This window comes from Aulonocara sp. 'chitande type north' Nkhata Bay, linkage group LG17, assembly GCF_057382095.1.
Source record: "Aulonocara sp. 'chitande type north' Nkhata Bay isolate Kocher_YH1m ecotype deep benthic linkage group LG17, A_spYH_male_GT1.1, whole genome shotgun sequence".
Classification (NCBI taxonomy): Eukaryota; Metazoa; Chordata; class Actinopteri; order Cichliformes; family Cichlidae; genus Aulonocara; species Aulonocara sp. 'chitande type north' Nkhata Bay.
The window spans coordinates 38,979,290-38,991,065 of NC_141360.1; the positions used below are offsets into that span (position 1 = coordinate 38,979,290).

At 41.3% G+C, this 11,776-nt stretch overlaps 2 protein-coding genes across 3 annotated transcripts; one reads left to right on the forward strand and one right to left on the reverse strand.

Annotated features, from left to right (window-relative positions):
- Window positions 1-849: 849 nt before the first annotated feature.
- rpap3 (RNA polymerase II associated protein 3) lies at window positions 850-7,892 on the reverse strand. Of its 2 annotated transcripts, none has more exons than XM_086269269.1 (17): window positions 7,773-7,892; window positions 6,312-6,472; window positions 6,061-6,225; window positions 5,848-5,961; window positions 5,011-5,138; window positions 4,786-4,907; window positions 4,641-4,711; window positions 4,421-4,555; window positions 4,192-4,319; window positions 3,988-4,109; window positions 3,811-3,881; window positions 3,559-3,651; window positions 2,359-2,558; window positions 2,083-2,254; window positions 1,573-1,670; window positions 1,280-1,380; window positions 850-1,165 (listed from the first exon to the last, which is right to left on the reverse strand). In XM_086269269.1, the coding sequence occupies exons 1-17, from the start codon at window positions 7,792-7,794 to the stop codon at window positions 1,080-1,082; spliced, it is 1,989 nt and encodes a 662-aa protein (XP_086125395.1). In that variant the 5' UTR covers window positions 7,795-7,892; the 3' UTR covers window positions 850-1,079. The 2 variants fall into 2 exon arrangements, with proteins under 2 accessions (XP_086125395.1, XP_086125396.1); XM_086269270.1 differs by lacking the exon at window positions 7,773-7,892 and adding an exon at window positions 6,667-6,821.
- On the forward strand, window positions 7,313-11,109 carry atp23 (ATP23 metallopeptidase and ATP synthase assembly factor homolog). The gene is made up of 6 exons (XM_086269271.1): window positions 7,313-7,708; window positions 7,905-7,950; window positions 9,283-9,364; window positions 9,450-9,587; window positions 9,873-9,956; window positions 10,042-11,109. The coding sequence occupies exons 1-6, from the start codon at window positions 7,561-7,563 to the stop codon at window positions 10,243-10,245; spliced, it is 702 nt and encodes a 233-aa protein (XP_086125397.1). The 5' UTR covers window positions 7,313-7,560; the 3' UTR covers window positions 10,246-11,109.
- The last annotated feature ends 667 nt before the right edge of the window (window positions 11,110-11,776 follow it).

An 11,776-nucleotide genomic window follows, 5' to 3' on the forward strand; every position in this document is an offset into this window, starting at 1 on the left:
ATGATGGGGATGTACACATCCTGGACAGGGAGGAACGCTGGTTTGATCGGCAATCAAAGAGGTCATTTAAGGAAAAGGACATCTCTGAACTGGAGAGGGGGCCTAAGGGTCCATCTGTCACCATATTACAATGCTGTGAGCGATACTCAGGTCTTTGATCATGACAATTTGCATATTGATCAATGAACTGACCTCACAGCCCATTGTTCATTCAGTGGGCTGGTTTCAGTCATTATGCAAATGTACTGTTTACAAAATTGGTGAAACCTGCAGTCAGCTGAGACTGAAGACGTCACTTGGATTGGACCAAACGTTTCTCCCACTGAAAACGCTGCATCCAGATGAACAGAATCAACCTTTCGGTTCCACATTTTCCTGGATTTTATTAAGACTCAACAGCTTGGGTATTTACTAAAACTCATTTTCTTCCATTTCTCACACCTGGGGAGACTCATCAAATTATCGAAGTCCAAACACATTAAAAAAAGATTCTTTATTTGGTGTTCAGTTTACTGAAAACTTATTTAGTTTTCTTGGCTTACTTCAAACTGCTCACACAGACCCATTCATATTGTTACAGAGTTTTAACACAACTAAAATTTGATTAAAACCTTTAATTCTCAATTAAACTTTTACAAACTTAAATTTGGGACAATAGGAGTGGTACGTTTAAATATCGCCTCTGTATGCCTGCCTAGATATTCCAAAAACCCCATAAAGGATCTGTGATTAATAACTTGGTTCCATTTACATTTCTGAACAATTTCTTGCTATTGAAGGTAAACATCTGCTTTTATTGCATTTGCAAATTGCAGAGTCTATCTTAATCAACAGTCAAGTGAACCTCTGTGAAAAGTTTTTCTTTATTTTTTATTAAAATGCAGCTGAAACTGAATTCCCAGCCTCCAACTTTAAATAAACTCGCTTATGACAGAAAACGACAGCGCCTTTCCAGAGGAAAGATTCACATCTCTGCAGTCTTATTAAACAAAAGTTTATTCAGCAAACAAACAACAGCTGATTTTTTTGGTTTTCTCTGAAATGCAAAGTCTGAGGCGCCAAATTTCCATTCAATGCAATTACACGCCATACTTCTTCTGCAAAGCCGTGATAGATGATCTGTCCAGGTCGGCTTGGTGAAGAAAGTCAAACAGTTCTTTGAGCACTGTGAGGAAAAGAAACCCCCCCAGAAATGATCAATATGCTGGAAAAATGTGGATGAAAAAGACAAAGTGAACCTATGAGCCGTTTGCAGCGGCGCATCATGTAAAGACTCCACCTTTCTTCTCTGGTGATGACATGAACATAACAGCCATATCGAAGCGCCTCACGCTTGCAAGACTCCTGAGAGTCTCCAGTATGACGGCCGGCTCTTCATTCCTGCAAACAAAGCTGTTTTTTTAAATCCACCACAGAGCTACACGTGTTCACTACTTTAAGAGTTTAGCTGCACCTATTTGTCTGAGTATGACTGAAAATAACAGGATGCTTAATGCATAATAATACTACGATTAACCATAACTTTGACGTAGACACCATTTAAAAAAAAAAAAACAAAAAAAAAAAACTTACTTGATGTAGAAGTCATGTAGAGTCCTCAGGATAAGACTGAGGATATCAGGTTCGAGGGAGTTGTGGAAAATCTTGGCGTAAGCCTCAGATTTTATTTGCTGTACATAAAAACACAAGACAAACAAAAAAAGCAAGAACAAAGACGACAATTTCAGCTAAAACAAACTCCAGCAGCCTATTTTCATTTTTTTAAACATTTGGTTCAGAACAGCTATTTCCTGTTAGCCAAAAATCTTTGATAACTTGATAGAAATTCAATTTTATTTTATTTATACTCGCCCAATCACAATAACAGTGGCCTCAAGGTGCTTTTTTATTGTAAGGTAAACACTCTACAAAAATATAATGAAAACAGAGAAAGCCCCCACAATCATATGACACTATGAGCAAGCGCTTTGGCAACAGTGGGAAGGAAGAACTTCCTTTTAACAGCAGAACCAGGCTCATCTGCTGCGACTGGGTGAGGTGAGGGGAGGAAGACGGGACAAAGAAAAGCGCATGGAGGCTCACCTTCAGATATCTGTAAACAGTTTCGGGCTGGTTTCCAATCCTGCGGAGGTCCACCTCCAGCTGGAAGCTGTTTGTTGGTGGAGGAGGCAGGTCTGTTCCTGTTGAGGAAGGTTCGGTTGATGGTTCAGGAGGAGGATGAACGGTTTCTGCCTGCTCTGGTTGTTTGGGCTGTCTGGTGAAATGAAGAATAACTTTTAATAGGACAAAAACTGATACAATAAAATAACAACTAGTGCAGAAAAGTTAAGAGCAATACTCAAAAATGCTGACACCTACTTTTCTGATGCCTGTGAGGGGACCTCTGACAGCTCCTCGATTTTGATCATCTTGGCGCTGGGGGATGTAGACAGGGGAGAAGACGCCTCCTCTACTTCCTTCACCACTTCCTGCACCAAGGGCTTGTATGCCCCTGATTCCCCCTCGGGCACCACAATCTTTCCGCTGATTTCCTCGATGTCTATCCTCCTCAGAGGTTTCTGCAGAGAAAAAAAAAGGTTTGTCAAGCTTTATAAAATTAAAAGGACCCCACCGTTGATTCTGGTCATTCCAGGAAAGATTAAAATTAACATAATAAAAGTCACATGTGCACTGAAGATTTTTATGGGCCTGCAAAACAAAACAAAACTAAACAAAACAAAATAGCATGCAAGCAATGGCAAAATAAGTGTTTGTCTTCTCTCAGCAGCGTGTTCAAACGGAGCTCCGCTGGATCACAAATCCACTTTCACATAGTTCATATTAGTTTACAAATACACTAGTCTAAGTGTGATGGCAGCAGCCACACAGGGGTAAATTAGTCCATTTTTCACTTTATTATTTTGCTTTGCAGTATTCTTCATTAATATAATTCATTAATCATTTGGTTAAACCTAACACTGGTATTATGAGGCGCGCACATAGTAGCATTGTATGGTTTTTCTAAAATGTTTTGTTATATTAATTATGTTTCTCTTTGAGTTACCTGGGTTTGGGCGGTGGCTGTTTCCTGTCTGGGCAAAAGGTGTGGCTGAGGACTCTGGGGACAAAATGCCTGCTCAGCAGGACCAACCATGGGCTTACCAGGAGCAGGGGTGTTTTAGGTTTAGTTAGGTTATTCTGTGCTTAGTTAATATTAGTGTGTTTTTGTTTTCCCCCCTATTGTGTTCAAATGGTTTGGCCAAATCATTATAAAAGCTACCCTCATGTGTCTTTGTAATTAGGTCAGTTTGTGAGTTAAGTTGTGTCTCACTTTGTTTTGTTTAAGTTTCTGGAAATTACTTTTTGTAGAGTTATATTTAGTTGACCTGTTTTATGGGCCTGCAAGTATGGTTTTGAATTTTGGACTTTTTGAGGGTTAAAATAAAGAAAACCCTTTTTGAAGATATTTTTTTGCCTGTGTCCTCTTTGTTTTGGCTGCTTGGTCCCTCACAATAAGGGGTGCCAAGAGTGACGCTTGCAATCCAGGAAATGCTTTTTAAACAGACATTTGCTACTCACGGTTGAGCGAAGGTGTGTTGGTTTGTCTATTGGTTGGACTGTTCTCATCTGTGAGCCGTTCACAGCCTGCAGACGGCCACTGGAGCCTGTGTACTAACACCAGGAGAAAGACTAAAGTGAGAGGAGAAAAATCTCAAGCCCAATAAAGACATCAGAAGCTAATGGAGCTAATGCTTTTGACTCATTATTTAATTGTTTTTCTTCTTCTATGACTACTTAGTTTTGGGCTAATGACTGGATTTTGACACATACCATCTGCAGTTTCTGGAGTTCGTTAAGGGCTTGCTTGTTTCCAGGTTCCAGTTTCAACAGCTGCTGAAAGTCTGTGACACACACAAACAGAATCGAAGATTAAAACCAACCCAACAGCAAACAGACAGAAGACACAATGTCGTTTTTTGGGCTCATAAAAACACAAACACACTGCACCTTGTCTGGCCTCTTCCAGCTTTCCTAGTGCCACTCTGGCTGTACCTCTCCGGGCGAAAGCCTTGGAGTAAGTACTGTCCAGGAAAATGGCTTTAGTGCAGTCCTCCTCCGCCTCCTTAAACCTGCAGCAGAAGGAAAGGAAAAACAAAGCCAGTCAGAAACAAGAAGGCCTTTTTAATGTGTGTCAAGAAAAAGTATCCTTACTTCTCCAGCTTGAGATAAGCCATGGCTCTGTTGGCGGGCAGCAGCACGTTCATGTGGTCTGCCTCCATGCCTCGGGTGTAGCACTCTACAGCTGCTTCATATTTCCCTTCTTTGAAGTAGGCATTCCCCTAGAGACACAATAACCCTCATCACTTAAGATCTTTTGGAAGAAAGCAGAAACACTGCTAAAATCATGAAAACCTTCATGAATCATCATCAAAAATCCTACTCTGTCCTTCTGGAAAACCGCCTCCTGTCTCCTCTGCTGCTCCTCTATCTGTCTCTGTTGATCAGGATCGACTGCAGGGGCCTCCAGGGGCTCTGCAGCTTTGCTTGCAACGGCAGCCACCTGATGTCCAAGGGCCTGAAGCGGACACAGGAGAAGATCAAAGAGGATGAACCGCCAAGTTGACTGTGCGCACACAAACACACATTGTGCACTAACCCACCTCTCTGATTTTCTTTATTTCATTCTGTGCCTCCGTGTTGTCAGGCTCGAGCTTGAGAACCATCTCGTAATCTACAGAGGATATTTTTACTGTCATCTAAGGGCGCTCAAATTAAAATATACTGTCTTGTTGGTACGCTTGTTACCTTCTAATGCAGGTTCATACTTCTTCAGCGCAAACCGCGCTGCTCCTCTCCGCGCGTACGCTTTGAAATACTTGCTGTCAAGAGCGATTGCCAGGTTGCAGTCGGACTCAGCCACAGCGTACCTGCACAAACACAAAATGGAAAAAATAATGAAAAAAATAAAATTAAAAAAAAACTACACAAACATTCTAATTGTGTGATTTCATTCTTGGTGCTCCGACTCACTTTTTGAGCCTGAAGAATGATGTAGCTCTGTTTGTGGGAAGCACGGGGCTGTAAGGATCGGCAGCCATTCCTCTCGTGTAACATTCAATCGCGTAATCGTACTTCCCATCTTTAAAAAAATTGTTACCCTGAAAATTAAACAGAAACTATAGCTGTAAAGTGTGTGTGTGTGTGTGGGGGGGGGCTTCTGATCTTTGTAAATCCTACAACATAACGTATATAAGTGCTCATTAACCATCTGCAGATATATCGGTATCTAGACTTATAAAGGCCAATACATGAAATTTTAAAAATTAAAGATCAGACGAGAGAATCACTGCTCATCCATGTTATGAGGGGAACATTGGATATGGAACGCCACAAATGAATAATCAACAACATCTGACAAAAAAAAAATGTTGTTAGCAAGGATAAATGAATACAAGTGCACACTCTCTATAAGAAACTTGGAATATAATGGGATAAATCATAGTTTCAGGTAAAAACTGCAATAATCAAATGTCTGTGACAAAGAGTAATCAAATAGCTCACATGTTTGATGTGTTTTTACCTGGAAAACACTTTAAAAAGGCAGTTTTTGGTTATAATATAATTGTATTAAAAAAAATTTATATTGGCCTTGAAGGAGTATCAGACCCTTTCAGATTATATAACTTATTTTGATGTATCCTGCATGATCACCTGATTGGAGATTTATCCTTCAGCAGGACATCTAAACCTACATCGTGACTGCAAGCCCCTGTAAAACCCTATGTCGTACATTGGGTTGATCATGATTGGCCTGTACAGTACTACATCTATTTTTCCTTTTTTTAATGCCTCACATATAATATCCACCTTTTCCTTCTCGGCCAGCGCTTTCTCTGGATCTACTGAAGCTTCCTCCGAGTCTGACTCGTTGGACTCTGCAGGACAATCTTCCTCCTTATCCATTTCTTCCATTACCTTTTCCTGCCACAACAAATCAAACAAATTAAATAAAAGTTGTAGCAGATTGCATACAAGTTTTACTTCTAAAGCCAAGTGTGTTTTATAGGTTTTTAAAAATACCACATCAAACTTGTCCCAGGATTGATAGTCATATGATTTTATTCTCGAAGCCTGTTTGGCCTCCTCTGTTTTTGTGTCACCATCTCCAGTAACCTCCTCCTTCTTCTTCTTCTTCTCCCTTTTCTTGGCTCTGTAGTCCCTGTTCCTCACTGGAGGGAGTTTTTTCTACAACAGAGACAAGAAGCTGCTGACACCTGGACGGACTTCAGTTCACCAAGAGCCTCGCGAGCTGTCTGCAGCGGGGGGCATACCTGAACCTCCTGAACCACCCCTGTCCTCAGCTCCTCATCCTTCGTCTTGATGTCCGCCTCCCAGTTCTCCAGCTCCCTCACAAAGCTGTGCAGCTCCTCCACATTTTGCCGCATCTGAAGCTGTAACTCGGCGGCTTTGTTTCCCACGGACATGTCCCTCCCTGTGAAACACACATTTGTTTGGGGGACAAACTCTTAGCGGCACTTGTCGCCTTTGGGTTCGTGCGGCAGTCGGGAAGAAAACACGAGAATCACGCCGTCACGCTTCTTTGGCTAGAAGCTAGCTGGCTAGCAAAAACATTGCTTTACTTAAATAAAATAAACGGACTGTTGCTGCTCAAAACGTGTGAAATACCTGTTACTTCTCTTCCCGCTTCACAGTTAGAGTTTAGCTTCCGTTAGTTTGGCTAAAAACTACAAGAAAAAAGTGCCGTTTATTCACAGCTTTCTGTTTACGTTCGCAGCCATGACAGCAAGGTCCCAGCAGCCTTTGCTCTGCGTGAGCAGCACTGCACGTACCCAGAGATCGTCTATGTTAGTGTGGGGTCACTTTGGTGACTTTAATGTGCGCCCAAACATGAGAAGTTTAAAATTAAAGGCAGTGTATTTTTATTGCAAGTAAACATATCTAAGTTCCCTGACTGTGGATGATTTCAAGCTGTCACTCCAGTGAAGACTCGCCAGTGGATGGCTAGCATCAAAAGATAAAATCTAAAACTTTTTGCATTTTGAACTCACATTTCCAAACCTGCACGGACTCTGCCTCCAATCTATAATCGCAAATCTATTGACTGGATAATAAAGGCACAAATGTCACTCCATATAATTTGTTATAAGCTGACACGCCTGTAGATTGACAGTACATTAACTACGAAACACAAAATATACTCAGCTTATAAATGAAAACGTTTGATACACTGGTTTAATTTTGGTCCTCAGACCCACTTCGAGTTAACGACTTTTCTGCCCATTCCGAATAGACGATCTTCACTGTAGTCTAGCCAATTAACTATATAAAAGACTAACATTTTATTGCTCTCCGCATTTCTTTGAATTATATTTCTATATTTTATTTTTATTTTTCATAATAGTGACGTCAGCGATAACAAACTCAATTTCCATATTCATTACCTTTGACCTAAATGTCCCACGTGACCTACAAAACAGTGACGACCCCTCCTGCTAGCTGTCTGCAGCTAACCAGGAGGACCTTCATGGTGACATTTTCATACTCTGGGCATTTCGCACAATGGACCAGACTAAACAAGAGGAGGAATATGGATATGACTTATTCCCGGAGAGAAAACCGGGAGAGCACAAAAAGACCTCAATCGCAGAGAGCCTGTTCACTTTCAACCACAAGTGTCAGGTCATGTTACAGTTCGCAGTGGAAACCAGTGAGTATCAGTGTTAGCTACTTTTTAAAAAGGGAACGTCACCTCAGCAGTAAGAAGCAAATACCTGCCGGTTCGGGGGACTGCATGCCTTTTGCAGTGTACAAAGTCACAGTCTATATTGGCAGCACTTTTAGCGTTAGCTGATTCAGTTAGCAGTGAATGATAATGCTAACTAGCTTGTGTGCTTCTCTCTCAGGTCCTTACGCCAAACTCCTCCTCAGTGCCATGAAGAGTTCAGGATGGTACGTGCCACTTCAAAATAAAGTACCACGCTTGACCTTCCACTGTTAGTCTCATATTACTGTAGTGATATCTATATACAGAGCAGTCCCAACAAATGGGAAAGGGGGGATACTCTTGCTGTTGCTTTTTATTATTAACAAGCAGTCGAAATGAACAGTTTTACAAGTTTAACTTTGCTGCAGATTATTCGTTTTACAGCTACTATATACATATAAAAATCTTAAGTACAAATGCTTAAAAAGCCATTTCAATTTTTTCCAGAGTAACAAATTCACTAACATTTTCACTTCCCCAAAACATAAATACATTTTTGCCTACCCAAACCTTCTTGGCCCTGTGTGAAAAAGTAATCGCCCACCCTACATGAGTTACCTGTCGATAATATTTCAACGTTTTTTTGTTTTTGGAAAGCAGAGTTCAATTTCTTTAACCACATCCAGGCCTGTTTACCACCAGACCTTTAAGAAATCTTTTAAATAGAACCTGTTCAACAAAGTGAAGTCGTCTAAAAGCTCTTAAAAAGTGATGTGATGAACCTTCCCAGGAGTGCCTCTAAGAGTGCACTGATGTCTCACCCAGGAGGTCACAAAAGAACTCAGAACAACAACTATAGAACTGCGGGCCTCAGTTGTCTCATCTAAGGTCAGAGTTCATGATTCAACAATAGGAAAGAGACTGGGCATCCATGGTAGAGTCCCAAGGAGAAAACCACTGCTGACCAAAGAGAACATAAAGGCTCGTCTCACATTTGAGACGAGGATTCCCAAAACTTTTGGGAAAATATTTTCTGGACTGATGAGACAAAAGTTGAACTCTCTGAAAGGTTTTGTGTCTTGTTACATTTGGTATTAAACTAAGGAGAATAGCATACCAACAATCAAACATGGTGGTGTGATGGTCTGGACTGCTTGTAAGCTCGGTCATCATTTCATGCTCTGAAGCTCAAGCACACTTGTGTTCTGCAGCACGATCCAGCAAGTCCACCTCTGAATGGCTAAAACCCCCAAAATAAATTACAATGCTGTAAAGAAGAGTGGGACAAAATTCTTCCCCAGTGATGTGAAAGACTCATTACCAGTTTGTTTATAACACTTGATTGCAGTTCTAATCGCAGTTACTTTTTCACAAAGGGTGAGGTAGGTTTGGACAGTTTTTTCCCTTAATAAATGAAATAATCTTTTAAAAGCTGCACTTTGTATTAACTAGTGTTATCTTTGTCTAATATTACAATTTGTTTGCTCTTAAACATGTTAGTGTGACAAATATGCCAAAGCACAGTTTTACAAAATAAAGAGCGTCACAGTGTTTTCACTTTTCCTCTCTGGATGCAGTAAAGTGTTTAAAGATCGGCACTTTTCCTGTGAGGACTGTGACGGGACGGTCAGCGGTGGATTTGACGCGGCCTCGTCTCAGGTAGGAAACACAAGAACAGAGGTGTTGCAGACCGTGCGGGCCTATGAGAACTGACCGTATTTGTGTTGGGTTTTTTTCCCCCCAGATCGTTTTGTGTCAGAACAACATCCACCAGCAGTCCCACATGAACCGAGTAGTCACGCATGAGCTCATACATGCCTTTGACCACTGCCGGGCCCATGTGGACTGGTTCAATAACTTCAGACATCTGGCCTGTTCAGAGGTGAGTGGTGAAGTCTTCTTTTCACAAGAAAACTGGGACTGAATAACAAGAGTAGTTCCATAATACTACTAGTGTCCAAAAGCTCCACTGAGAATGATCTGGAATTTCCAACAGTAGGGAGGCATCAGCTGTTTAGATTCCCTAATGTTGCTCCCCCCTGACTAAGTGTCTGGAAGCATCGTGAAACTTACTGATGAGTAGTGAGACTGGATTCTGGGAGGATTTGGTTAAGCCTCACAGAGTGAAGCTCCTCAAAGATTCTAGTTTTTGGTGCCTCTGTTTCAGATCCGGGCAGCTAACCTGAGCGGAGACTGCTCCTTCACCAACGAAGTTGCTAGATTCAACTTCGGCTTTAAGCGGCATCATCAGGTACTTTCACCGGTCAAAAATTATTTGCAGATTTTAGCTCGCAGCTTCCATTTTCAAACCAAACTCGTGTGCTTTCCTTGGACAGGAGTGCGTCCGAGGCCGCGCCCTTCGCTCCATCCTGGCCGTGAGGAAAATTAGCCGAGCCGAGGCGGAGAAAATAGTCGACGAGGTCTTCGACTCATGTTTCAACGACCATGCGCCGTTCGGACGGATCCCGCACAGCAAGAGAGACGCCAAGTTTGCGTACAGAGATTACATGAACAGGGACCGATATTATGCAAACCTTTAGTGTCGCCGCATTTTCATGAAACTCCCAAAGGGTGCTGCGCAGGGCCGACTGCAGCTTGGCAATGTGGTCAGCCTCAGCAGAATGACTGTGTGTCGAAACAATCGTATCCCTTCAAAAGGGATTTTCAGACGATGATTTGTCCTTGGAGGAGAAAACAAAGGAGCTGCGTACAGATACATTTCACCTGCTACCTTTTGGACACTAATTCAGCGTAGTGGGATTGTAAGGACTGATTTTACTCTGGAAGTGTTAGTGATTTTTGTCCTTTGTTTTTAGGTGATTAATGGGTGCTGTTAAGGAAATACAGGATTGCCTTTTTGTACATCGGTGCGTGTGCTATGATGACAAATAAGGATGTATTTCTCTTGGTGGCTCATCAACTTGTTGCCACGTTGACCTCGATCAATTTCCTCTAAATATACTTGATTGTATGTATATTAAATAGAATCAAATTGTATGTGAATTAAAGTTTATTTCCTCTGGAAATGTTTGATTTTGGGGTTTTGTGTGTAGATTTTTACCCCTCAGCTGTAAGAATCTCATGGGATTATTGTCATCGTGGCTGGGACACTTAACTTTGTGAATGAGGTAACTCAAGAAAGAGGCCACGTAGGAGCTTCATATTGATGTCATAGGTGTGTCTACTAAAAATCTCGGCTGAGTTTGAATCTCAATGACCTCGACCTCCAGCTCAGAGTTAAGTTTTCTGAAAATCATGTGAGTGCGATAACTTGACAATGAGGTGACGTAGGATTTTGTGTGTCTACTAGAAGGCTGAGGGGTACCGCTGGTGGTTGCCAATATTTTTTTCTAGCTAGACTCAAGCAGTACCACAAAGTTATTTTGAGGACAGGACATACCCGTTGCATCTGACCTTGTTTGAATATAAGAAGGATAAGTAAGTGTACGTGTCAGAACGTTATGTTTAATCCCAATAAAGGATCCTTCAAATTAACATGTGAGACAAGTAAGATGAGGCGAGTGGGAAAAGTTCTTCCACAACAACACAGTCAACCTTGTTCACATCTGTGCAGTCACTGTAAAATGTCATTGCTGACATCTTTATTGGACATTAGCATTTAAAGAATCTCATGCCCTCCAACAAAATTAATGAGGGGAAAAAGTTATGAGGGAATTAGTCTCATAATCCCTCCTCCTGTTTCTCCTCCACCACTTCAGCCTATCTCAAAGACAACAGTTCCTGTGCCTAATGACTAGTGTCTGAGTGCAATATGCTACTCAATATTCTCCTCTTAGAAGACACTACAAAACCACACGATAAGTGGGTGGGACGGGCAATAGAGATTAGGTGAATTTTAAGAAGCCCAACAGAGAAAATGAAGCTTCAAGGCAGTGGGATTAATGTGAAGAAAACAAAGGACAAAAATGATATTTGGATTTGTGCAATGTCATACACACAAGTAATAAATAAGTACAAAACAATAGAATTACTAGTGGAATTGTGTACATATCAAATGCTAGCTGCCAAATACTTTTAATTATTACGATGACTTATTTTAGTTTTCCATAA

Coding starts and splice junctions, on each gene's coding strand:
- rpap3 (XM_086269269.1), bottom strand. CDS start 7,794: ATGCAGTCCCCCGAACCGGCAG. Junction 4,110..4,191: donor GCTTATCTCAAGCTGGAGAA/GTAAGGATACTT, acceptor CTTCTGCTGCAG/GTTTAAGGAGGCGGAGGAGG. Junction 1,671..2,082: donor CTGTTTACAGATATCTGAAG/GTGAGCCTCCAT, acceptor TTTTATGTACAG/CAAATAAAATCTGAGGCTTA.
- atp23 (XM_086269271.1), top strand. CDS start 7,561: ATGGACCAGACTAAACAAGAGGAGGAATATGGATATGACTTATTCCCG. Junction 7,951..9,282: donor GCCATGAAGAGTTCAGGATG/GTACGTGCCACT, acceptor CTCTGGATGCAG/TAAAGTGTTTAAAGATCGGC. Junction 9,365..9,449: donor TTGACGCGGCCTCGTCTCAG/GTAGGAAACACA, acceptor TTTTCCCCCCAG/ATCGTTTTGTGTCAGAACAA.